Here is a 27,917-nt window from a genome sequence, read left to right on the forward strand (position 1 = left end):
TAATTTTCTACTAATTTCTTCTCCTACTTCTCTTATATTTATCCCTAGTACATTTTCACACAGCATACTACCAAAGTAGTCTCATTTCTGTTTTTCTCCATGCTCAGTGATCCAGCCAGCTCATCTTGAAGTCCTGCAACCTTGTCCATTGTTTGATTTATATCCCTTTATATACTTTAATGGCCCTCTCACCCTATATCCTGCTCCTACATGATCTCTAGAGTTTGTTCTAAATTTTAAACTTTTAAGTAAAACTTTTTTTTCCCATTCTTGGTCCCTCTCATGCCTTCCATGCTTTTTCTTATTTATCTTCAGCACAATTCTCTCTTCAGTCCACCTTTTCCTCATTCCCAGACCTGATTTACTTATGTGCATAATATTCATATATGTGCTATAGACTAACAATTTTCTGCCATAACCCGGACAAACCTTATGGCATTAAAATAAACAAAATTCAATAAAGTTAAACCTTATTGAATGAGGGTTAATACCATTGGGGTGCACTGTATTACAAATGCCATTATGTATGTGTTATTCTGAAAAAGCAAGATGCTAATGTAATTCCTACAATTATCCACCCATTTCAAGCCTCCCCCTGGAGAAGTACATATATACTAGTTCCAACTTGATTCTCCAAGAACCAACAGGCAAAGAAAGGATTTTGGGATAAATAGCCTGGTTTTAAACAGGCTCATGGGCTTCTTCCTGACCCAGCAAATCGACAGGACCTCTGGTCTACAGAGGGCCCCAATCCTTAAATAAGGGTTTGAAGGACTGGGCCTACTGAAGTCCCATAAGACTGGGTGCTTGTTATGAGCAAAGGCTGCTATGAGCTTGAAACCACAAGCAAATTGGGTACTGAAAGACTGTTCCGACCAAAGTCCACATAAGGCTGAGTGATCTCTGGTAAGCATGTCGCAAGAGTGTAGGTTCTTTTATTGTTTAAATATGTTACTCTGTAGTGTTTTTACCTTAAGAATAAAATAGGCTTGCATAAAAAGCGCTGTGTAGCATAGCTGTGGGCAGTCACACTGTTAACCATCTCTAAAGAGAAAGCAAGAAGAGTCTTCTTGGGCAGCCTGTCTTTGGCGGGTAATACACAGTGAAGGCAGACAACTGAGCAGCCAGGAAATACCCTGGTCAGAAGGAAGTAAGATGCGAGTCTCCATCAAAGAAAGGCAATGACTGTGGAGCTGGAAGCTGGAGAGTGGATGCTCTTGTTGGACCATTGGGGAAATAAGGAGCAGCTGCCCTGAACTGTGACAACATGCACATCATATTTCAGCTGAAATTATTCTTATTGGGTTTCAGACCAAAGTGAAATAGCTTGAGATTTTGAGGAAAATCTATTAATAATTTTTTGAAAGAAATTGGGGTAGAGGAGAGAATGGAAAAGAACTTCCCATTTAAAAAAAACACAAAAAAACAAAACAAACAGAAACATAACCACAATTCAAAAGGCAGGAAATGCAGAAGTTAAAGTTCTCACAATAACTATAACCAACTGCATTGCACATACAGTAATTTAGTACTTCGGGTATCTTAATATGAAATGGCTTAGTTCTGCCCTCAGATATGCAGACTTGCATACCATTGACTTAAATGGGAGTTGCATAGAAGGCAAATTTGACTTCTCTAAATGCAGTATAGTTACGGTTGCTTTGAGAACATTTGAGTGCTTACAACTCTAACCGAAATATCATGTCAACCTAAATATCATGTAGCGTATAAAGAGACACAAACAAATATAAAACTGGCATTATGAATGCAAGAATCTAACTGGTTGATGAAGCTTCCAGCTGAACTGGAATGCAGTGAAACTGCAGAGTGGAACTCAATCTACAAGAAGTTGCATCAAAGGATTTTTTTTCCAAGACTTTTTTTTTAAATACATGAATTTCCTCCAGTAATAATTTATTCTTAAAGGTAATCAGTTTAGTTGCGGCCAGTTTCTGCAATCAGCTGCTTTAACAGCTTTGTTTATGTTGACTGGAGTTGAGTTATAGTAGAAAACAATTCACCAGTGGATTGAAAAATTGGGGAAAGTGGGACCAATTCACAGTGACTGTATATACACAGTAGTCAGAGCAAGATTTAGCTGAAAAAAAAAAAGAATCCTAGATGATGTTTTCAAATGTACTTATGCGCCAGATTTTCACTCATTTTCTTAAATAAAAATGTCTTTTGTGATGAAGTAAAATGATATGAAATAAATCTCAAATACAATACAAGTCAGTAAATATATCAAATTTGGAAGCCAGGGACCAGAAACATCAATCTCTTTCTATAGTAACCCTAGTCCATTTAGTTCATTGTATAAATATTCATTGCTGCAGAAAAGGAAGTTGAATCACAAGTACTCTTTGTGATTGTAAATCATGATATATTTCTTGTATTTGCTCAAATTTATGGGGAGTGTCTATGTGCACCCGTTCAGAGGTTTGTCAGTGGGTGGCTGAAATAAGCAAAGATTTCGGTGGTGTCTTTCCCTCTCGCCCCCTCTCCCCCCCCACTTTTTTTTTTTAAGTACACACTTTCTGGCTGCAAACAATAACATACTGTATGTGTCATATCTATGGTGCTAAATCCTAATTTCAGATCTAAAGTTGCTTCTCAAAATAGAGCTATGATTGAATTAAAAGGAATGTCATGTTCCAAGAACTGTGAGATTTTAGAAATGACAAAGGACCACATTTTCAGGCTCTTTGGGTATGATGCAGCATATGGTTTATAGAACCATTTATATTTTACAACCACTCCCACACAAAGAATTATCACTCAGATTCATTCAGAATAACTGAGCTGGTAGAGGTGCATAACAAAACTGGTGTATACTTCTGAATTCTAAGGGTGTGATTCTAATCTAATTCTGGTTTTATTCCAGTATTTTCATTGACTTTAATGGAATTATTTCTTATTTTCCCTTCTGTATGGGAGAGAAGAATCAATTTAGCGAGGTATTTAGGCTATATTTTCCAATGTTCTGTTCATGCGCTTAAGGAGGAGATCTCTGCACCCAGATGGGTCTATCAGAAGCAGAATTTTCAAAATTGAGTGTCTGTATTTATGTTAGTAGGACAAACTCATTATAGAAAGTTACAGAGCTGAGATGCAGCACTCCTCCCAAACATAGATACTATACTATTCCAAGTGCTATACGATGGCCTATTGAAACTAGTAAGACTAGGATTTTGGTACCAAAGAATAATGGTTGAAATTTTCAAAGCTCACAAAAGGATATAGCCACACAACTCTAGAATGGTAACACCTAAGAACCCCAATCAAGGATCAAAGCCCCATTGCACTAAGCACTGTACAGACATCTAAAAAAAGACGACAATCCATTTCCAAAATCGTAACCTATTAGTATGTGTTGTATGTGGCAATTTTAGGATCCTATTTGGGGTCATGAGACTTGGCATATGTTACCCATGGTTTCTGAAACAATATATAGTAGACAATTCCTTAAAATTGGTAATAGAAAAAGGCAATTATTATGTATCATTTCAATTATCCCTGCTTCCTGTCATTCTAGATATACTTCACCAGACAGCAAGGGCAAACTGGGTTGTCATGGAAACTCGGTACCTTCTTCCATGCTACCCCTACATGTGGAACAGCCTGCCAATTAATATATGTTCGGCTTCCTCACTATTCTCCTTTACAAGACACTTTAAAACTCATTTGTTCTATGATGCATTCCAATGATGAAAGTCCACTGGGCCAAATCCAAAGGTGAAATGTAAGGTGCTATAAATTGTATTTTGAGTCAGTGTAAAGAAGTATAAGCTAGTGTAACATATATGCCAAGAAGCCCAGAGGAGATGCAAAAATTATGTAAATTATAGTCAAGCTGGTTTACTTGAACTAACACCTTCTTACGCGTCTGTTCATTTCTATTCCTGTTGCAGTCCTTTCTCCCAGCCTCTCAGCATGTAACTTGCAGGAGCATAACCTTCCTTAGATGCAGAATGTCACGCTCAAATGTCACGAGGAAAGGGGATAAAAGTTACATATTAACAAATTCATTGAAACCCCCAATACTCTGCTGCCTTGCACCACTACACTGGCATAAAGTGACCTAATTCCAGTATAACCAGCCATGGAAGGGGCATTTTCCAGTGGTGCAAAGCAGCTATTTCTGTCATCACCCTCCCTGAAGCAGGTACAGGCCGTATGGCTGTAGAGAAGGGACATAGCCAGGACTTCTCCACACTCTCTGATCCCTGCCTGTTGTAACGGTCCTTGAGGCCACTGGCAACTGGCAACATTTAAAGCAGCCCTCATGCTGCTCTAACTTATTCTTGGGAAGCAGCCCAGCATATACAGGGGAACACTGCTCCTTCACTTACCTGCAGCTGAGGCTCGTGGGCCAAGAGAACCAGAAGTAGGTATAAGATACACCATCTTTGACTCACATCTGAATTACGCCCTCTTTCTTTGTACTAAATGGAATTGTGCTGTTCTGTGTCAGCCTGTATGTTCAGAATGCTAGACCTTTGGGGTCAGGACCCTATTAACTGTGTTGCATATTCCTCCTACTCTGCTATGCTGTGAACACTCACTGCGTTATATTAACAAAATTATAATAAGGATGAAATGGGAGACATATATTTTATATTGTTATTATTATCCTGAACTTTATTATGCCAGAATTTAAAGGTCAACCCGATTATAGGATTCTACTTAACTGAAACAACTCAGAATTAAAGATGTGAAATAAAGAAGGAGGGAATACGCTTCCAGAAGCCTTGTTATTCTCCAACAGCCATTGCCCAAAGCATATAATTAGGCCAGTTGTACAGCTGGATGATCATAGCATGTATCTGGCATCACAGGTCTCTCTGGATACCTGAAAAACTATTTTTCAAATTAGGATTTCATATTTCAAAATAGGTCTGGAAAATGTGAGTGTGATCATTTTGTATGCACTGTAAAAAAAACACCAATACAGGATTATCTGGAAATAACAAAGCAGTTTGGTACGACAATTGGTACAATCTAACAAAAAGCCTGATCCTGCACCCACTGGAAGTCCTGATCCAAAAGGGCACATACGAATGTGCATACCTTTAAGCACATAAGTAGTCCCATTGACTTCAATGGAATTAATCATAAGCTTCAAGTATCAGAGGGGTAGCCATGTTAGACTGTATCCACAAAAACAATGAGTTGTCTGGTGGCACCTAAAAGACTAACAGATTTATTTGAGCATAAGCTTTTGTGGGTAAAAACCCACTTCTTCAGAAGCATGATCTGAAGAAGTGGGTTTTTACCCACGAAATCTTATGCCCAAATAAATCTGTTAGTCTTTAAGTTGCCACCAGACCCCTCGTTGTTTTCATAAGCTTCAAGTTATGCTAGCTCTCAAGTGCTTCACTAGGTTAAGGCATAGTTAATAGCAACACTCAATTTACTTCAATGGGTATAGGATGGAACCCAAAAGGATCTTTCCCCGCTTGTTATAATTTCTTCCTTGTTAATATTTTATAGTTCTGGGATTCTGGAACAAGTCCCATGGAGTTCAACAGAAGCTGGGCACTTTGGGGACACATTTACAATAGAGCAGCAAAGAGTCCTGTGACACCTTATAGACTAACAGACGTATTGGAGCATGAGCTTTCGTGGATGAATACCTACTTCGTCTTGCATCCAAAGAAGTGGGTATTCACCCATGAAAGTTCATGCTCTAACATGTCTGTTAGTCTATAAGGTGCCATAGGACTCTTTGCTGCTTTTACAGATCCAGACTAACATGACTACCCCTCTGATAATTTACAATAGAAATACAGTACAAGATTGCCATGCCTTTTTTTAAATTCTGCACTTTGCTCCTGTGAGGTGAAAAGTAACTGTGGGAAGATGTTGTATACCCTTAAGTCCAGCTGAAGTCAGTGGGAAATGATGGTGCAGAGCACCTTCCTGGATCAGGCCATTAAACCATGCGTTCCTGAATTAATCTTTTATGTTCACTTCTGTAATTAAAATGATATCTAATATCATGGTACTGATTTTTTTTTCCAAATGCTTCTGGACACTTTGTACTTGTTAAAATAAATATAGAATTTAATTGATGGGAAAATAAGCAATTAATGGCCCTAGGTGTTAGGAACTCTGCTGCCAACACAGTATCTGTTTCTATTGGTAATATAATTATGAACAATATCAATTAAATATTTAATTCAGGTAAATATACTATCTGTCAATATTTAACAGTTTTTTGAAGAATATTCTCACTATCCTTCTCATAATTTTCTATAAAAGCAAGCCTAACCCCCTGAGAGAACTTCACCACTTAAAAATACAATAATTCCCCTGGAGAGTGAAGAAAATACAGTACTGTTCTCATGATAGTAACAAAAGCTAGTTCAGTAAAGAAAAGGTTCAGAAAGAAAGTTAACAGAGAGCCTATTTCAAAATCACAAGTGGAAAGAGGAAAATATATATATACACACCACTACAATGAATAACTCCATCTGCAGTGAAGGGTACAAAGTGAAAATTATTTATTTTAATTCTAACATATATCAGGCATGTTGGTCTCTTTTCCGTAACTAATTACAGCAATGCTGTATACTTATTTATTTATCTTACTGAAATGGAATGCTGTCATCTATAGTGCCAGGATTCTATATGGTTACTAAGTCACAACTCTGTACTATAGTTTTAATAAAAGCCAAGCATTCAGTCCGATTCATTAGTGTCCTCAGATCTCACCATTCATGCAGAATGCCCTCAACAAGTATGGTCGTGTGAATGTCTCAGGTGTACTTCCAGTTAAAAATGAAAAGATTGTTTTAAGCCCAAGTAAAGATCTTTACAGAAATACTATAGTACTCTTCAGTAACAGACCAAAACCACCATAAATGTTAGTAATAAATTTTCATATAAGGGAAATTATCAGTCACCACAGAGTCCAGAGAAACAAAAGATTTTCTCAGTCACAACTTGTTTTCCCCTTTTCTTGGGGGAGGGGAGGGGTTTTTATTTTTATTTTTAAATAAGGGACTTTTATGGAATCTTATAAAATATATGCTACTTACCCAAAAGGCTGCAATGGCTTCCTTAGCAAATTAATAATTAGGCAGTTTTACAAAATGCACATTATTTTCGCAAGTGACTGGAACAGCTCCAAGTAGTAAATTAGGTAATTAGGTAGCTTTTCTAAAGTGCTTATTATTTACCTGAGAGTCTCATTCCAGTCTCCCTGGTATATGCTGTCCCCCTGCTAGCAGCTATTACCAAAAAACACCTCCATAATTCCAGCCCTCCTCCAGCAGTGATATAAATAGAGGATATTACTTGGGGCAATGGATCATGAAAAACAAAATCTGACTGTGCCAGCTACCCTATTTAACTGACAAGCTGAGTTTCCTTTGTCCCTGGTATTATGATTTACTACATTACAGGCACAGCAGAAATCAAACAACCGGACTTTTCAACTTTCTGATGCTTTAGATCACATTTTAACTGGCTGCAAACCGCACAGATGGCTCTCATTTTCCGCATGGGTGTGTGTGGATGCAGAGGAAAAGAGGAGAAAACAATAGGACTACACTCGAGTTTTTTCCTGGATAGTATGGTCAGTGAAAAGGTTGCCAAGAATGAGCCATTTCACAGGACAAAACTGCTTCAACATGATAGTCCTGCATTCCATTTACCAGTGGATTTGTCCTGCATGCAGCAGACATGGGCCGAGCTATCAGGAAGTTTTTATCTCTAACGTATGTTCCTGGCTTTAACTCAGAGAAATTAGATTAAAACATCAATGTTCCTTCTGGAAGGCTGCAACATAACACTATTTTATTTCTTAGAATTCCAGATGATAACACGCAAGAATCCAAAAACACGGAGAAACAAAGCAGGCTGCTCCATAAGGCAGCAAGGCACAACTCACCCCCACCTTATTCTAGGCTGGCTTGTTCCATACTGACTCTGATCACACATTTCCCTACAGAGTCCCATAGCCTGCAAGCAAACAGGACCATGAAACACCCTGGCCCCCTAGAGTGATAACTTCCAGTTTCAACATAGTCCTCAATATACCACCATCATTTCCTCTTTCCTCCTTCCACTAGGAGTGTTGTTCAGATAACTTAGCATACTGATATGGCTGCCAATCTCCAGGATTGCCCTGTAGTCTCCAGGAATAAAAAATTAATCTTTCATTAAAGATGGTCATGTGATGAAACTTCCAGGAATACCTCCAACCAAAACTGGCAACCCTACATAATGACAGTGGCTGAGAATGTTCTTGCTCTTTCTGTTTGCTGGTTCCTCAGATTGTGGTTGGAAACAGAGGAGCCAACCAACAAAAGGAAGGAAAGAGACCAGCCACCTGGCCCAAAGGTGGCTGGTTCACAGAACCTACTCAATCCAAGCAACGACATTGAACACCCTCTCCCAATGATCATGGGCAGAAAAAGAGGTTCCCTTTCTACCTTTCCTCCTGAGTCCCTCTTCTTCACTCTGCCCATCCTGGGGACCCGATCTGTTTGACAACCTCACAGGAGACATCAAGAGAGACTGCAATCCTAATTTGAAGGGAGAGAAAGGGAGGAGATAGTAAACCCTAGAGAAGAATAGAAAAAAAGGATGGAGGAGGAGGGGATTCAGGAGACAGCAAAAAGTGTACTGAGAGCTATGAATAGTGGTGAGCAAGAGAAATAAAAGGAAGAGAAACAAGAATAAAAGAGAACATCACGTAGGAGAGCAAAGACATTCCATCTCCCCTATTATCTTGATGGATGGTGAATATGAAAAAAATAGATGCTGTTTTTCAAGGAAAGCAAGGAAGAGAACAGAAAGAAAAGAAAAATAAACTAGACAAATTGCAAACAGAAATAATGTGGTATGGAAAGTGATAGGCCAAGTCTGGGATGCAAGGAGAGTAAAAGGAAACAAAGAAATGGAAGAAGGGGGGAAAAACAAAAAAAATAAAGCATTTTGATTTTTATTTTAATAAGTTAATTCCCTGGCAGATGTCCACCTCCCTCTATGTCCTGACTTCGATCTCATTTACACTAATTTCACAGCACTGTAACTCCTGACTTTAGCTCAGTTATTCATAATTCACATTTGTGTAAAGTGAGTTCACTGTCAGGACCACTGTGTCCAAAATGGGATGGTTACTGTCAAGGTTCCTTCCTCACTCTGATCTTTAGGGGGCAGATGTGGGGGACCAGCATGAGAAGCTCTAAGCTCAATTAACAGCTTAGAGCTGGTCTGGCTGCCGCCACCACCACCAAGCACTCCCTTCCCTGGGTAGCCTTGAGAGACTTCACCAATTTCACAGATCCAACCCCCTTGGATCTTAAAACAAGGAGAAATTAACCATCCCCCCTCCTTTCTCCCACTAACTCCTGGTGGATCCAGATCCAACCCTCTTGGATCTAAAAACAAGGAAAAATCAATCAGGTTATTTTAAAAAAGGGTTTTTAATTAAAGAAAAGAAAGGTAAAAGAAAGCCCTCTGGGAGAGATTAGCATACCAGGTACTCTCACAGACAACAGATTCCAAAGACAGAGGATGTTCCCCATGGCAAAACCTTAGTTACACCAAAAAATACCCAAATACCCAATTTGATTCTTCCTCTAATTACACAAGACAGGTTACAAAGAAATAAACATAAACCTATTTATTCCTTTCTAAAATTTAATACTCTGATAAGAGGCTGGTTCCTTGATCTTTTTTTCCTCCAGCTGAAACTGAAATTGACTAAACAAAGGAAAACTTCCCTCCTTCCTTTTGAAACATCTTGTTCCCCCATTGGTTCCTCTGGTCAGGTGTCAGCTAGGCTAGGTGAATTTCTTAACCCTTTACAGGTAAAAGAGGCATTAACTCTTAACTATCTGTTTATGACAGTTACTTTGTGTGCTGATTTAATATTAATACTGCTGGATATCTACCCTGCATAATTTGGTTAATTAAATATAAATAGGAGCCACAACAGCACATGCATTAGCAGGATACTGGCACATGCTTCAGTTGTGTTGTAAGGCATAGGGCTGGACCTGTGTGGCTTTATCCATCCAAGAACTGCACCAAGAGGCTATAGTTGCACATCCTGGTACGGCTCCTCAATTTTACATCCAATTTTTTAAAAAAAGTTCAAGAATCTAGGGAGAAAGGAAAGAGAGATGAGAAGAAAAAGGATTGACAGAGAAGGTAGGGTCTTTGGCATCCTCTGTAATATTTTTAAAAGACTGAAATCCCTATAACCACGTGTAAGCTAGATGTATGTGTTTGCGCGCACACGTGCGGTGGCAGGCAGGGAGTAATTAAAATCATAGGAAAAAGAAACTACAACATTTTCCATCCTACGTCTTTCATTGACCTGTTGAACAGAATGGACATTTCTGATGATAAGCTCTGCTCTGCGTACCTCTGGCCATTAATGGATAGCTGTAGTATCACCAAAAAGGTCCATCAGGGAACTCATAAAATATTGGCATTGGAAACTGATGATCCAAAGCTCGCTCTAATTATTGGCATTCTCTTGGTTGTCAGAGTCATTTCACAGTAGATTTTTCCAGTGGCGTTGAATCATTCCTCCTCCCCAAGGGGTACTTTCTCCTTGTCTTCTCTTTGCTTGTGGACATAGCTATGGGTATTACTTTCTTAAGGCTCATCCTTTACTTCTCTTTTGTCCTTTCCTTTAACCTCTTGCACTGAAAGACAAACTTCCCTAGTGGGGCACATATTCCTTGCATTAAAAAAAAAAATACAACACTTGTGCTACACTAGTGTCTGAATAAACAGGTGGATAGGGGGAAGATTTTTCTCCCTCTGGTGGAGTTAATGTCCTCTTTGCTCTGCCTTTTATCCCTGGCCTTAGGAATGGATTAGATTGTATCAAATGTCCGTTCTAACCAGAAAATTTCCCACTGGAGGCTATCCCTGAGCCTCTACAATAGTGCTAGCCACCCCTTCCTTGCAAATTACGCCATTCAAACTGTTAGTATCCCTCCTCATTTTTAAGAACAAAGCATACAATATTACAGGAAATGCACTGACTCTAAATTTGCTTGGCAAGTGCTGTTGCTGTGGTCATTGCTTATCATTACTAAGCATTTTTTTTAAATGGGAAATTGAGTAAATCAATCTGTTAGTCCTTCAACATTCCCCTCTAATGCCCAAATTCACCAAAGTACCTATGCAGATAGCTACCTATAAGCAGGTGAACTGTTCCATTGACCTCAGTAGAACTCCTTGTGCTTAATTAGGCTCATGCTTCAGTGTCTTTCTGAATCAGGGCCTCTGTGCACACACATGCTCATTCATGAATAAAATTAACCCTTTTTGCAAAATTGTAATTTTGGCAAATCAATATAGATGGTTTGCTATTTTTATATGTCTTTGCTACCATGGGTCCTGATTCTGAAATCCTTACTTAATTTGAGTAGCACTTGCTTAGGCAAGTAGTCCCACTGACCTGTTTCCCAAACATGAACACTCTTTGCTAGAGCCTCATCTAGATATTCTGCATGTTGACAGTAACAATCCATCTAGAACACTGACTAAACCATAATGAATTACAGTCAGGTAAATCATCCAGCAGTAACCAGGACAAGAGTCTTCACTTGAAACAGGTCTCGGGCAATAGGTCTTAAATAAAAATATATCAGGCTGTGTGGAGATGTCAGCTTGCTGCTGCCTGATTCATTGGTTTACATGTTGACACAAGCGATATGATACAATTTTGCAATGGTTCTGATTTTTAAAATAATTTTTATTTAATATAAAAGACTGTTGACAAAACCACTCTGCAGATTACATCCCCCTGGTGGAACAGCTGTGAAAGTGTAATCATGCTGCCCCACCTACATGCCTCACTTCAGAGAATGCTTCTCCTCTGAGAGCGAAGTTCCATCTCCATGCTCATGTAACCTTTTGCCTTTTTCTTGAGACTGAAAACCAGGATACAAATTAGTGCAAGCTGAGATGATGAGTTTTGAAAAGTGAATATTTATCCACTAGAGATAGAAAGAAAAGCACCAACTTACTGCACACAGGCCACTCACATCAGATGACAATTTCAGCCACTGCTGTGTTTGGTTCAAATCCAGTCCATGACCTAGAAATCTTTATTTCACTGCCAGTCCTCTGGGTCATTCAGACACCTTGCCTGCCCCCTCTCCTCATTTCTTTTTTAAAAAACAATGCATCTGGGAGGATAGAAAACTCCTAACTAATGTCGCATTTCATGGAGATGGAGTCTGAATCATGGTGCTTGTTAAAATCCCCCACCAGTACCCACTACCTTGTGCAGTCATTTGGTACATCTGCTATGTCAAAAACAAATCTGATTTATGAGTTTTAATAAGAATTTACATCAATAAATTATAACAGATTGGTGATTATTAGTATTATTTATATGCAATATTTTTGTACCCCTTATAATGCCAGTGTCTGCTTCCCAGGGATTGTTTTCATAATTTTGTCTAAGTAGTAATATACAAAATGTCAAATAGAAAATTAGATTTTAACTTTCCAGACACAGAAATTTAATTAAAGCCAACTTCTACTTGAAGAACAACTTCCTTAGCAGGTTCTGTGATGTGGCAGTAGCTTTACAGGCTGCCATGTGGGAGACCAAAGCTCAGAAAGTGACTCAGGGAATATTAATCACCAGACTGCAGAGACTAAACACATGATGAATGTGCCACGATTGGTCCCTGCAGCTTATTTATGGGTCGTCGGAAGAAGCAGCTAGTAATGATTTCTCCCTGTAGAGGATGCTGCTGCTTGTACAGCACTTCTCAGAAATGGTACTACACTGCCATAGAGTCTCCTCTCAGTTATAAACCAACCCAACAGGAAACCTGTAGTTACCTTGCCATGGAAAGGTCAGACCTCCGTCTTTCACCAGCACTTACAGGAGTATAAATAAGAACTTCCTCTGGATTTCTCTGTAATAATTGGTATCTGCTATTATCTATTCAATCTTTTCAAGACCAAAGGCTAGATGTTTCCCCTCCACAGAACTGAGTCCAAACATGAAACAAGCTACTGCCATGTTTCTGGATTCAAATTCTATTTGGGGTTACCCACATATACACATATATATATTCCTCAACCAACCAATGCTGCCATAGAAGACATACAAATTATAACGTGGGATATCACATGAAACAATTATTCCCCCATTTCATCTTTCCTGTGTCTTTACCCCTCTCATTATTCCTTTCCCTTAACTTTACCCTCTTATCTTTTGTTCTTTTTAACACTCACTCATTCCTATGCACTTCAACACTTTCTTTCCTACCTCCTTCCCCCTCTCAGTTCCTCCAGTTTTCCCTTTCAGTCCATGATTCCTTCCTCTCCTATCCATCTATTCCCCACCTTTTTCTCTGTATCTTGTTCATTCTTTCAAGTCTTCTCTCTCATGACTGAATTTTCAGAAAATAATATAGGAAGCCAGTTTCTTGCTTCATGATGTTGAGTGTAAGTCAGTGACCAATGAGACGGATACTACTTGGTGACTTCATTGTTAGTCTGGAATATGTTTTTTCTCTATTGGTTCAAAATTTCATGGATGCCATAGCAACCACATAACTGTTCCAAGTTGTAGAATCCACATAAAAGGCCAGGTGCACTCTAGATCTGGGATGAAATCTTGACTCCACTGAAGTCAATGGTAAAACTGCCAGAGACTTCAGTGGAGTTAGGATTTTACTCCTGGTGTTTGGCTTGGAAGTGGAAATATGCAGGAAAAATATTCCCCTCTCATGGACTGAGCACTATCTGCTTTGGTTTGAGGTTGGGCACACCTTTCCTGACAGCACAAAAGATCTGCTTTTAAAGATCCACCACTAGAACTTGATACAGCCATTGAGTTTCCAGACACGATTATAAATAATAATCTTTTATCTTTCACTATCAATACAGGTAGCCCCTAAATGCCCTGTCTGCCAGCTTTGTGCTCGCAGGTCACCATCATTTACAGATGCTCTGCTCCTGGTGAAGAAGTGATAGGGGAGACAGCAGGAGCTATTGAAGGAAGCCTCATGATGAATCTTTACTATTGTAATACAGATTTTTTTAAGATCACATGCTGTAACTATACAGAAGAGGGAGAAGGGTTTCTTCACTTACCCCCACAGATCTGCAGAGAGAAGAACTGCTCAATGTACTTGACAGCTTGTGAATATTGGCTGTCTCCACTACATCATGAAGTCTAGTTTTACTCGCTCTGAAATATTTTCATGTTCATTTACAGACAAAATTTCCTAGATCTGGACCTAGCAATCTACTGCTGCAGAAACAGTACAATGTCATGAGGGAACAAACATGAAGTCTTCTCTGTTTGAGTTTCAGCCAGTGTTGCTCACTGCTCATTGATCTGAGATGCTGCTTGGGTGGCTTCCAACTCCAGCCTATGAATTAGACTCGTGTCTTTCTAGGCCAGTGAAGTCCTGTAGAAAATTACTGGGTTCACTGTTGGCAGTCCACACTGGGAGAACACGGTGTGAAAGCGTGATAGAGGTTCTTCCAGCAGCCATTGTGAAACTTCAGCTCTAGAATTAACTTTTCATTATAACAACCTGGCTATCTGCAGGCACCCACCTCCCATATTATAGGGAAGATGATTCCAAAGGTTTGGCTGAAATAATATTTCAATTTCTTGAGCCCTCAGACTTCCTTGACCCCAGCCATCGCAGCCAGTGGGAGCCGCGATCGACCGGACCTGCAGACAGGGCAGGTAAACAAACTGGCCCGACCTGCCAGTGGCTTTCCCTACAGAAGCGGCGACTCCAGTTTGAGAAACACTGCAATACAGCAAGAAACGGCCTGGAAGATTTTCTGACTGGATTCATCCTTTGTAGGTAAAAGACTAAGGGTCATCTCACACTGAGGGAATGAAGTCTCCTCAGGTCTTCAGATTCATATAGTTTTGGAAAAAACATAGGTGAGTGGACTGACTGATTCAGGTGCAACTTCAGATAACTTTGGGAGGGAACTTACGGTGTAAACACAATAAAACTCTGTCTCCAATGAATATGGCAGGTCGAAGGATTGCTTGGTGAGCACCAAAAAACTCCCAAGATTTAAGTCCTCTCGGTGAGTAAGCTTCCTTACTGGTGGAAAGGTGAGCTCTCTCCAGCTGGCAACGGGAAACCTACATGGGAAACCATACAGTGACACAGCTGTAAGGCCTGGAGTGTAGACAGTCTAACTAGTGGCATCTTTTTGACTGTTAGTAAGGATGCTTTGCATGGATTCAGAGATGAACATTCTAAAGTTGGCAGCCATCCAAAAACCACACGCTGAAATGGAATGCTTGGAGGTGGGAATACTTGATTCTGCCCTTCCCCCAAGTCAGGAGATTGTAGAAGGGCTGAATATTGATTGGGGACCAAAAAATATGCATAGGAGACACAGGAACAAAAATTGTCTGGGTCGGATGGGGGCCAGGAGGATGATTCATGCCCTGTCCTGGTAAATTTTCCATAAGACTTGAGTTAGGAGTTACAAAGGAGGGAAGGCATAGTTCAGATGATCTGACCACAGAAGGAGTAGAGTGTCATCTTGAGAATAATGCCCTAAAGCACCTCTTGAGCAGTTGTGTCACCCGGGGTTCTTTCAACCCAAAGCTCTTGGTAACTTTTACTCTGTGCGAGGAGGTGTCAGGATATAAATCAGGGGAGACACGGCCGTCCAATCGATAGATGGCTGGCACAAACGGGACAACACAAGAGTGCTTTCACTTAAAGCTAAACTTTACTTAGTCTCAAGCACTTGCACATGTCCACAACAAGATTAGTAAAACACCCCCAACCCTTCATAATTACCAAAGCTGAGTGTGGCTCTCGAGTGACACAGCGGCAGGCTTCCGGTGGCCAAATCTTCTGTCTGCCAGTGGGACCACAAGATGTATCCAGAGGGAGAGTCCAAAGAAAGTCCAAAATAGTCCCCAAATGAGTCCAACTATCTCAAGCTTTTTCCCCTTATTTATGCCTTAGTAACAGAATGACATGTCCTTTAAAAAAATCTTGTTAAGTAAGCAGTTTCAATAATCAAGCAAGAGGTTCCTTCTGATTATTGATTAACCAGGTGCGGGTTTTTCCAGAGTTTGTAGCATTGAGACCCCAATAGACATACCTGGGGCATATCCTGCTCTTTTAAAATGCATGTATCAGCAACTTCAACACAATTCTTATCAGGAAGGACACGGGGTCAAACTGTCCTTTCTGTGGCACCCAAAACTCCCCGCTCCTCTCCTGCTTTAGTCAAGCTAAAACTATTTAATGGCTTGCTTTTAACAATAAGCCATAGTGGTTTTAGGCACTTTACTGGTTTGCCAAAATCTCCCTGTTCAGTTTCACTACTTGTTCATTTGAGAGGCACACTGGTCCCTTGTCTGGGTTCCCCAGAGAGCAAAAATACTATTTACTGTGGAGTCATGTAGCTCCAACTTGTCGTCAATAACAATGCCTGCTGAGGGAGTCCACCAGCACATTCTGATTCCCTGGAAGGTAAACTGCCAACAGGGAGTTTTGATTGCTGATGTAACAATTCCATAAATGGACTGTTTCTGTACACAGGGAACTAGATCTCGCTCCTCTCTGCTTGTTGATGTAAAAGACAGTCATAATCTTGTCCAACATTATGAGGACATGGTGACATTGGATGAATGGGAGAAATGCTTTGCAACTCTCTTAGACTGCCTGCAACTTCAGAATGTTGACGTACATCGTGGCCTTATGGGCTTTCTGAGTACCCTACCACTGTGTGGCTGTTCATATGGGCTCCCCAGCCTAAAAGGAGGCATCTGTAAAGATCATTCTGTCTAGTGAGGGGGAAAGAAAGAGAACGCCCTTGTACACTTGATGAGAACTGGTCCCTCTTAGTAGAGATGATGTTACTGTGCTGGGAACTGTTACTATGGTGTTCGTGGGCTGTTTGGTGATTGTACTGTTTGAAGCCATGACTGCAGGCAATGAAGATGGAGCCTGGCAAATGGCATGACAGAAGTGCATGAAGCTGTGTGTCCCAAGAGAGAAAGACAAATTCTGATTGACATTAAAGGTTGTTCATGGCCTGATATATGAGGTTGTTCATCACCTGGAACTTGACCTAGGACAGACAAGATCTTCTCTGATACAGTCTAAAATCTGTATTGGAGTGAGGACAGAGTCTTTTGAGTTTACGCTGACCCCTAGGGAAGGGAAGAGCTGAAGCACTGACAAAGTTGACTCATATGCTTCTTGATGTCTCTTGGCAATGAGAAGCCAGTTGTTGAGACAGTGGAAGAAGATGAAGCCATGATACCTGATACAAGCTGCTCTTACTGAAAAGACCTTAGTAAAGACTCTAGGTACTGTAGGGTCAAATGGGAGCACTCTGTATTAAAAATGGTTGGGGCCAACTATGAACCTGAGTAAAAGTCAGTGAGTGAGGTCAATGTCCACAGGAAAATATGCATCCTTCATACCAAGAGCTCTAACCCACATGTACTTTTCCAGTGATGGAATTATAAATCCCAGTGTCACCATGTTATTGCTCCTTGCTGCAGGAGAGATTCTACTTCTGTTTGAGAATCTACTCATGAGAATGGATCTCAAAAAGGAGCAGAGATGGGGCTTTGGAGGGGACAGGCAGGTCAATTTGATTGCATAGCTGGAATGTTTGAGAATCAGCAGATGGTGGCATCATTCGTTTGCAGCTCTTTAACTCCCACTCACTACATCTTTTATCCAGGAACTGGGGGTTGGCATGATGATGTTGCCATAATAGATACAGAGAAATGGCACGTCTGAACCCTTTCCCTCTTTATGGGGTGGCTCATACGATTGCTGGTGTAAAATTGTTGAGTGAGGTTTGTATGGTTGCCCGTGGAATTTTCTCTTCAGGGCAGAGTATATATTTCTAAGGAATGGAGAGTGGCCCTGGAATCCTTTACAGTATGTAAGGACTCGTCAGTCTTTTGGCTGAAAAGATTTTTTCCTTCAAAGGGCAGGTCCCTCATGGTGTCCTGGACCTTAGAAACCCTGAAGTGGGAAGCCATGATTCATGTCACATCACAAGGGCAGTTGCCATTGATCTTGAAGATGCATCTGCTGCATCTACTGCTGACTGATGAGCAGTCCTGACAATCAAGTCACCTTGTTGTAGAAGCATGTTTCTTCTTTACATCATAGCCCTATCAAACTTCCACCACTTCCTATACCCATCCTTGAGAATGCTCTGTTCATAGACCACTGAACTTGAATTTAAAATCTCTTTCATACATTCTGTAGATTGCAGAGGAGTTTGTCTATATTACGCAGAACAGAGGAGACTCAAGTGTGCTTCGTGAGTAATTAAATATAAAATCTTGCCTTTTTCCTTCCTTTTACTCATAACTATACTTACTCTACACATTTCAGCCTTTTAAAATATACTGACAACTATTCTTATTCCCTCTTTTTGTAACTATTGTACTCATGGATAGTACATAGCTTTATCGCTACATCAGCATTTTCCATAGTGCAAAAACATCCAGTCATTTCACAAATGGAATACGATGGGGATAAAATGGTTTAATCTTAAAATGTGTGCTTCCTTAATCATTCACCAGCAGCATTCTTTCAATGGAAGATGGCTCTTTAAAACAATTTATTATACTTTAGAACCTTTTCCTTTCTGTTGGCAGTTCCATACCCACACTGGCAGTAATTGCACTTATTGATATGTGGTAGCAGCAGGATTAGGCCCAGATTCAACAGAGTTTTACAGTGATCATGAGAATAGCATCTTTTATCCAGACCTCTTTAAAATACATCACACATATGGTAACATTTTCGCAGTATGTTTACAGCAATGTAAAACCTTGGATTTCCCTGGCCTCCTCATCTTTTCCTCTGTCAAAGACCTGTTTTCTCATACATACTACCCTATGGGCTAAAACACCTTATTGCTATCATTCTGTTTTTTAAATGGAGTCGTGATGGTAAGAACAGTGCCTCTTTAAAGTGGCTAATATACTGTGTGTATACATTTCCTGTATGAGGTAATGCAACGAGATTCCAGTGCCCTGCACAGTAACTGAACAACCATAAATCATCTTTCATGCATATGCAAAATTGTCCCTCTAAGCACCTTATTAATTATTTCAAAGACACTTAGAGGTCACCACTCATAGAAATTTCTATGCATGAAGCCTCATTAATACAAGACACCATACAGAGAGATGGGATACATTTTTTGTTGCCATAAAACAAGGGCAGAGAGAATATAATTTGTAATTTTTTTTTATTTTAATGATCAGTATAATACAACCACCTTCTATCTTCAAATTCTTTGTCTCTGCTGATACAAGGGCTGCTACATTATTCTGAGCAACTAACCCTATCAACATACTGGAGTTCTAGTAATCAGAGCAGTAGACCTGGATGTTGCCTATTTTCAACTGGTATGGTGCTGAATAATGCTAGATAGTAGCTAGGCATTAAAGAATTAATTTCATTCTTCTAAAAATCAGCATGATACATTTAATACAAGAATTGAGTGATGCTATGTCATTTTCAAAGTGATAGATCATAGATCATAAGCTGATATAACTTGCCTTCTAACACTATACTGTCTTCTGCTTAAGTCAGTCAGGCAACAGAAATCAGATAAAAAGCGGTATGACCAGGCAAAGTACACATGTAATAACAATCCACCTTTCAGAGTATGTCAGCAAGTGATTCTATTTATCTGAGAAGCGTTGTTGATCGAAAATCCATGCCATAGATTTTTGCCTACTCAAATTATAATGCGAATATGGTAACACTGATCTTGTCAGTCATAGTGATCTTTTGCTGTAATTGCTGCTGTTTATTTTTCTTTAATTGTGTATGGTATTTTGACCTCTAGATTGATTCAATTAAAGATATTAAAAATCTGTTATGTCTGTATAAAAATCAGAACAGCAAGTCAAATGTTAATGGAAACTTCAGGCAATGTCCATTATGTTATCTATATTGTTCAAAAACACTGCAAAGAGAACTAATTTGCACATGCAAACAACCTAAATAAGATTAATTACAAGAGTAAGCCCAACTTTACTGTTCCAGGACATGCATTAGACAAATGGAGTGAATTTTAAGTAATTCCACTTTTATTTGAAAGTGGACAACTGAAATAACACTTGTAGAAGAGCGAAGCTGTGACATTAATGTTTCCCATGTACAGTACCATAAATACGTCTAGCGCGTGAATTTGTTACTTTTTAAATATGTGTGCAATGACACAGTGTAAGGATTTGACCTTTATAAAGAAATATTTGCTTGTGTGCACTTAATAGTTGTTTACCTTATCACAATATTGGTCTTACTATACTAAAAGTGGGTTAGTTCCATATTCCTGTCAGAGATCAGCCCAAACCAAACCTCAGATCTCAACACTCCAAACTTTGATGAATTTCAGATCTAGCTTTACGTGTTGGGTTAATTCCTGGTAGTGAGAAATTGCAGTGGACAAATATTGTCACAGTAAGATAAATAATAATCTATTAGTGTGCACAATGGCACCTGTTTTATTTGAGAGGAAATAATTTCTGGGTTTTCACAGGTGCAAGCTGGAAAAAGTTGAGTCAAACATATCTATATTTTCCTAAGGATTAAATATGAAATTTATACAATAGGGTATTGTTTAATAAGCACTGCCATGATGTTTGTAAATCAACATCAAAGGTTATTGTCCTCTATTTTTCTATTTGAATTTACAGTTGGTGAAAGGTACTGGACTGATAGCTCTGGTGGCTGAAGTCTGCATTGCTGAAAGAAGCAGAGCAGCTAACAGCAGCTCATGTTTTCCAACATTGCCCCACAGTTCTGGCACTCTGTTTTGATGGACTATCTATAAGAGGAACAAGGTAATCAGTGACCAAGGGCCAGATTTCAAAATGTATTTAAGCACCTAAAAATGGGAGCTAGGTGCCTAAGCGCATCTGAAAATCCCACTATCTGTATCTTTAGGTGCCTAAATACCTTCTGAAATTTGCCCCCAAGGCCAATTCATGGACCATCCATGATGAGATTGCTGATAACTGTCAGCCTAAAATCAGTTCTGATGATATATAAACATCATCTATCCACCAGAAACTGAACTGAGATCACTGACTCTTTTCACATAGGACAAAAATCAGTGACCTTTCAATCATTACCAACTTGGGGCTCAGATTAAGTTTATGATTTGGAGATGAAGAGGCTCTAAATTCCATTTGTACAGGCTGACTAGGGAGTTTTCCTGGGCAAGTAGGACAAATACCACCAGGTTCTACAGAATCCCAAGTTTCATTTAAAAAACCCAGATATTTCTAGACCTTTTTGGAGGGTTGTCAACGCCCATGATTGTATCATGAGTCCCAAGATATTTGCTGTTATTCTCGAATCCTCATGCAATTATATGAGAATCTCAGTTTCCAGGGTTGTTTGTTTGTTTGTTTGTTTGTATAGTAAGTTGTAGTATGTAGGAATAGGACAATATACATTTAAATAGTTTATGAGCACTCTAGTGGTGCTCACTGTGTTTTATGTAATAGAAGCCACTAGAGCCAGCCAGGGAAGCAGTGTGTATGTAGCTAGGCCTTCCATGTTTGTGCATATTTATTAAACATAGGTATTTAGGGTCCAGCTGTGCCTATGTGGTTGATTTCCATTACTTTTGTTGGGTCAAGAGCAAAAGATACAACACTAGCCTTCATGGTTACAGAGAAAAGCTTGAAAATGTGACCTTGGTACATCCTTTAGTCTCAAAAACCAACAAGAAAAAGAAAAAATATAATAATAATAATAATAATAATAATAATAATAATAATAATAATAATTATTATTATTATTATTATTATTATTATTATTATTATTATTTTAATCTCATGATTATTGACTTCTGACTCATGATTTTTGAGCCCTTAAGGTTGGTAATACTGTTGGGAAGAGTATCTTTATAACAGTAAAAATCTCACCAGTCCTCAGTACTGTCGTTGAGGACTGGTGAGAGCCCAGCAGCTATTGTTATACTATCAGGCCTAGAGGTGAGCTATATGCATGCTGCCTCAGTTGGGCAGTGGAGCAGTCACTGTTCCCACTGAATCTTTCAGGCTCCCACTACTTTAGACAAAGCCTGTCCCCCCATCACCCCGGTGAGGCAAGGCCCTGAGCACTTGTACTCTGCCTCTGTGCATCTTCCTCCCATGCCTTCCCTCAGATCTCTCCAACCACTCAGCTCCAGCAGTACCCACCCCACGCCTAGAGAAGGGAGCAGAAGATACCTAGCCCCTTATCTCCAGGTAGGGGACAAAAATCACAGAAGATTTACTGGTGTCCTCTCAAAGCAAGGGAACAAGTAGAGCACAATCCCTGGACTGAGAAAATGGTGCTGCAAGATGTGTTGGAAGTGCCTAGCACACTGTGGGTGTAATACCAGCAATCAAATACATACATACAATAACGCAGCTAGGAGCAGAGGTGAAGAGCCATCAGGTGAGAACATCAGGGCTGAATCTGGGGAAGTGCTACAGGAGTAAGAAGTCTGATTGAGGGAGAGGGCTGAGCTGGCTGCTACAGTTTTGAAAAACTGCTACTGAGGTCAGATTAATTTGGGGAGCAAATGGAAGAACTGGAAAGGGAACCGATGTACTGAGAGACAGAGTGGAAAAAAGAATTAATTTGTATGTGGGGCAGGAAACTGATTAATTTGTGGTGGAAGGAGGCAGGGGGACAGAGTAGCATTGAATATCCAGACATCATCATGGGGAAAACCAAGGAAGGAACACCAGGAGGAGAACAAATCATCTTAACCAAACTGCACTAGATCTGTTATTTATTTGGGGGTGAAGAAATAGAAGCTTTTTATGCAATATAATTCCATTGCACAAAGCAATAGCAGATGAGGATACCATGTATAAAACAAGACTTGGCTAAAAAACATATGCAGCATATGCACTGTCATGAAATGTGAACTTGTGGTCATTGCTAAGATGCTGTTGAAATAATTAAAAGTAGCTGTAAATATAGACAATCTGAATTGTTTTTAATTCTTGTAGATTTAGTATCTTTGAGGCATGCCCTGATGTAGAATGTGTCACTCTCATAAGAAATGTCAGCAATTATTCTTCCATCTGTTGATATGAAACTGATTAGCTATTCGTTCTAACAGCCAATGCAAATCCATTTTACTTACAGCTTGTATAGTGAAGGGAAGGTAATTTATAAAATAAAGTCTAGTGAAGTCCTACACAGCAACTTTGTAAGAGCCTTACTCTCTATGTGACAATGTAATAGATTCAACTTTTTGTCTCTGATCTGTCAAAACAGATCTTTGAGATTCAAAATATATCTTCTTATTCTGCATAAGCCAAACTTCACTTCCTAGTCAGGTACAGTAGATAACATAACACATTCCTTGGGTCATCTGTATTTCATTCTACGCAGTGGCAATTAGTAGAGATAACTTCAACAACCAGAAAGCTATTTGAAATTCTTATTACAGTACTTTTCTTACTAGCACTTGAAGATAGGTCAAAAAAGTTAATTTATTTGATTCAAAAGAAGAGATTTAGAGGTCATCAAGGATTTTTTTTTTTTTGGTTCAGCTTATTGTGATCATCCTTTAGCTTTAGGATGATGACATCCTAATGTGAAAACTGTATGCATTTGCTCATAAAAGAAATGCCCTTTAGAATCAAGTTAATAGTCCAGAGCCAGTTCATCTGCAAAGCAAGAAGGGCCATTTCAATAACAAAAATATTTTCCATCAGATGAAACAACTACTAATATACATTATAATTGCATAGATATATTTTAAAAATTACATGCACAAAACCCCACAACTTGATTTGAAATCAACAGTATTTTTCTGCAGGTTAGGGCAAGAATAGTTTAAAAAAACCAAAAACTTACCAACACATGGGAGAGAGTAGCCAAGCACGGGGTCATGGATGAACTTGCGATCATTCAGCATAGTCACACAATATAAATGGAAGCAGTCTAGGCAAATGACATGGCGATGCAAGCACTGGAACACTAGCACAGGACTTCTGTTAAAAATACCAAAAACAATGCAATGCTACTTTATTGTATCCCGTATTGTCTAGATCGATTATTTCAAAATATTTCATTTTAAAAATTCAGTTACAAAATTAAAAATATCTGGTTATGTAGAATCATATGCCAGCATGGCCTTCCATTGGATATTTGAAGGAAGGTGAAGAATCAAATAGGCAAAGAAAAATAAAGATAGCTGTTCAAATGGGCAGACACTCCAGAAGAGTCTCTCATAAAACAGGGTAAGATCGTGTATAGGAGAGCCAAGAGGCTAGCGTGGAGAGAGAGGAGATGGTATTATAGAGGGATGATCTGAGACACAGGCTAAAGAAAGTATGTGAAGGAGTTCATAGGCTGCCCTCACACCCTGACAAGGAGGGCTGGTCTTGTAGTGGCATTACTGGCCACTGCCACGTGATAGCAAGGGCACTGGACTGGTAACAATGACTAGAAGAATTCTGCATGCAGAGTTCTGAAGCAGGCAGAATACCTATGGAGGTGCAGAGGGAGAGCACTCAGGACAATTTAGAAGCAACAGCTTCTCCCAGTGGTGGAGCCAGCCTCAGAAACTGCACAAGCCGCAAACATAGCTGCTGCACCAGCAGGACAGGGAACACTGCAGTCCAATCAGAAACACTCCCAGTGCCCTTTTTGGACTCATACACTGGAGTGTGAATATGCTTTTGAAAAATTACAATATAATTTTGCTTTATTGCCCAGACATTTCTGGGATAGGTACCCCAAAATGTATATAACAGTAGAAACAATAAATGATATATTTATGACTTCCATACAGGCTATAGCCAGAATATCTTACAATTAAAATTTTCTACAGCATGATATAAATTAAAGAAAACCACTATCCATATTTTATAACTATTGAAATCACTAACAATAGTCTTCTGAATGGCAGGAACAACGTTCTGAGACTACTAGCATAAATTAACTAAAGACGTCTTTTGGTGTATCTACTTTCATTGTCAATTCTGAAGTAACAACTGTGACAGATATTGCAACTCTATGCATTGACTTTGGAGACAACTGTATTGCCATTATGAATGATTTATGTATGATTGTATTCCATTCCATGGGAGCAACTCTACGAATGAAACAACAGGCGTGAGTGATTATAAGGCAAGTCACTGAGACTAAACAACTCCAGAGAAGTTCTCCTGCGTGGGGAAGTTTGCATATAATGGTGAGGATGGGTTTTCCAGAGACTAGGAAACAAAGAAAGGGTTTGATATAAAAGGATGAGCTTGAACTCACTTGTGGCCTTCTTTCTGATAGCAAATGGACAGGATCTTCTTGTCCATGGGAGCCTCAAACCTTAGGGAAGGGTTGGAAAGACACTGGCCTACTAGGGCCACTGAAGACTGACAGGTGACCTCTGTAAGATTTTAACATGTTTTTTCTTGGTTTCTTCTGCAGTGCTAGTCTCATAATAAAAATGTGCTTGCTTAGAATGGCCAGCAAAAACACTGTTCTTAACCCTTGGAACGAAAGCAACACACAGGCACTGGCGGTTAGGTAGATTGTCTTGCTGGGAATATCACAGTGTAAGGCAGGGAGCTGTGCAGCCTTAACCCCTTCCGAATACCGCTCCCAGTCAAAAGGAAGTGGGACAAGGGTTCTTGCCCAGAGACAGGTAATGACTGGAGATCTGAGACCTGACTAGGCACTTCTGGAGTCGACCACAGAGGGGGGAATACAGGTGCAGTTACCTTGAAACTGAGTTAGCAACTATGTCCTTTGATAAAGTTATTCCCTGCATATGAGCTGTGTACCATCTCTTACCTGTCTTTGGCCCCATAGCATTACTGCCCACCACAAGCATTCCAAAATCAAGAGTAAAGCCCCCCAAACCATGAGATTACCATGCAAATCATGAAAAAAAATGTTCTTTTTATTTGCCTTCTGGGTCTGTTTGTTTGGTTTTTGTTTTGTTTTGTTTTGGGGGGGGGTGCTGTATTTTGTAAAGCTTTTTTGGTGTACTTGAGACACATTTTCAAGCTTTCCTCTTCACCTATAAAGAAATTTGCTTTAAAAAATAAAAAAAAAGTGAAGATTTTCACTTATTCCCCTGTCCACAGGAGCTGGGGCTTAAAAAGAAAACCCATTAAATATCAGCAAAGAGTCCTGTCGCACCTTATAGACTAACAGAAGTTTTGGAGCATGAGCTTTCGTGAGTGAATACCCACTTCATTTGATGCATGTAGTGGGTACTACATGCATCCGACGAAGTGGATATTCACCCACGAAAGCTCATGCTCCAAAACGTCTGTTAGTCTATAAGGTGCCACAGGACTCTTTGCTGCTTTTACAGATCCAGACTAACACAGCTACCCCTCTGATACTTGACACCATCAAATATCGTGACACTTGTGATAAAAATTGCAAGAGTTGGCAACAACTCCATAGCTTCTAGAATTTCTGCCACAAGACAGTCTGAAAGCTCCCCATTTAACACTGAAATAATAAATCGTCATGTCCTCAAAGTAGGTATACAACTTCAAAATGTAATCAATAATAATTTCAGATGCTGTTTATAAACGTTTAATCTTTTTTGAAAATAAGCCTCAGAGTCACATGCACTGTAGAATTCATGGTAGTGTATTGGTAGCTTTAAAAATATAAGCTTTGTGTTTTAAAGGATTTCATTGAGTAAAGCAGCTTAAAAACTGAATTAAATAAAACCTCCTCTATACTAATCCTTATTAGTTGCCCACTTGCTGTTCTGAATATAATAAATAATAATTATACAATGACAGCTTCCAGCCAGAATGAGGAGCTGATCCGTGCTCCTCTAACTCTGCCTAGTCCCAAGATAAATAGGGAGAGCTAGAGGAGCACATAACAGGTCCTTATTCGGTCACAGGGACACCTTTAACTCCCTGCCAAATTTGCATATCTCAGAGACTCCGTCTCCTGGGAAGGAGGATGAGGCAAGATTCTCACCCTTGGAAGCTTCCCATCCTGGGCCATTGGAGATCTTTCCCTTTTAGGGGGTTTGTTGCTGGTGGCCACTACTGTAGTATCTGAGTGTTTTCCAAGTTAGGTGGAAGATCCCTGGACCTGCAACTCACTTTCCCTGGCTTCAGAGGGAAGATGGATGGTGTGTGCGAGAGAGATCTACATGGGGCGTCCAGAAAAAATAGAGAAGCATCTAAAAATTAGACCACAAATGTAAATAGTGGAAAATGTATCCTGCATATGATCTCAAAAAGCAATACAATACTTGTGCAATTCTTCCCTTTTCTATAAAACGTGAACAAATTGCAACTAACAGAACTGTATTATGTAAGTGAACTAGTCAGTTACCTTTGTAAATTACCTATAGTGCCATAATCTCATTTCCGGTGCAGTGGGGCTAAGGCAGGTTCCCTGTCTGCCATGGCTCCATATGGCTCCTGGAAGCAGCATGATGTCCCCCCCTCAGGCTCCTATGCAAGGGGCTCCAAACACTGTCCCCGCCCCAAGCACTGGCTCCGCAGCTCCCATTGGCTGGGAAGTGCGGCCAATAGGAGCTGTGGGGTTAGCACCTCCGGACAGGGCAGCGTGCAGATCCGGCTGGACATGCCTCCGTGTAGGAGCCAGAGAGGAAACGTGCTGCTGCTTCCGGAACCCGCCTGAGGTAAGCCCCAACCCCCTACTCCAGCCCTGATCTCGCTCCCAACCATTCTGTCCCAGCCTGGAGCACCCTCCTGCATCCCAAACCCCTCATTCCTGGCCCCACCCCAGAGCCCGCACCCAGAGCCTTCACCTCCTCCTGCATCCAAATCCACTGCCCAGAGCCCCCTCTCACATTCCGAACTCCTAATTTCTGGCCCCTCACAGAGCCCTCACCCCTTCCCACAGCCTAACCCCCTGAGCCAGATGGATGAAAATGAGCGAGTGAGTGAG

The 27,917-nt window shown here is 40.0% G+C and overlaps 1 protein-coding gene across 2 annotated transcripts in view; it reads right to left on the bottom strand.

The window, feature by feature from the left end:
- The window catches only part of PRKN (parkin RBR E3 ubiquitin protein ligase), a 1,222,813-nt gene that overhangs the window by 391,444 nt on the left and 803,452 nt on the right, over nucleotides 1-27,917 (bottom strand). For both annotated transcript variants that reach the window (XM_030556702.1, XM_030556701.1), the window contains one exon: nucleotides 23,871-24,007. In XM_030556702.1, the coding sequence (XP_030412562.1) occupies nucleotides 23,871-24,007 (137 nt within the window). The remainder of the gene's footprint in view (nucleotides 1-23,870; nucleotides 24,008-27,917) is intronic.

Source organism: Gopherus evgoodei, chromosome 3 (assembly GCF_007399415.2).
Source record: "Gopherus evgoodei ecotype Sinaloan lineage chromosome 3, rGopEvg1_v1.p, whole genome shotgun sequence".
In the NCBI taxonomy this organism is placed as follows: Eukaryota; Metazoa; Chordata; order Testudines; family Testudinidae; genus Gopherus; species Gopherus evgoodei.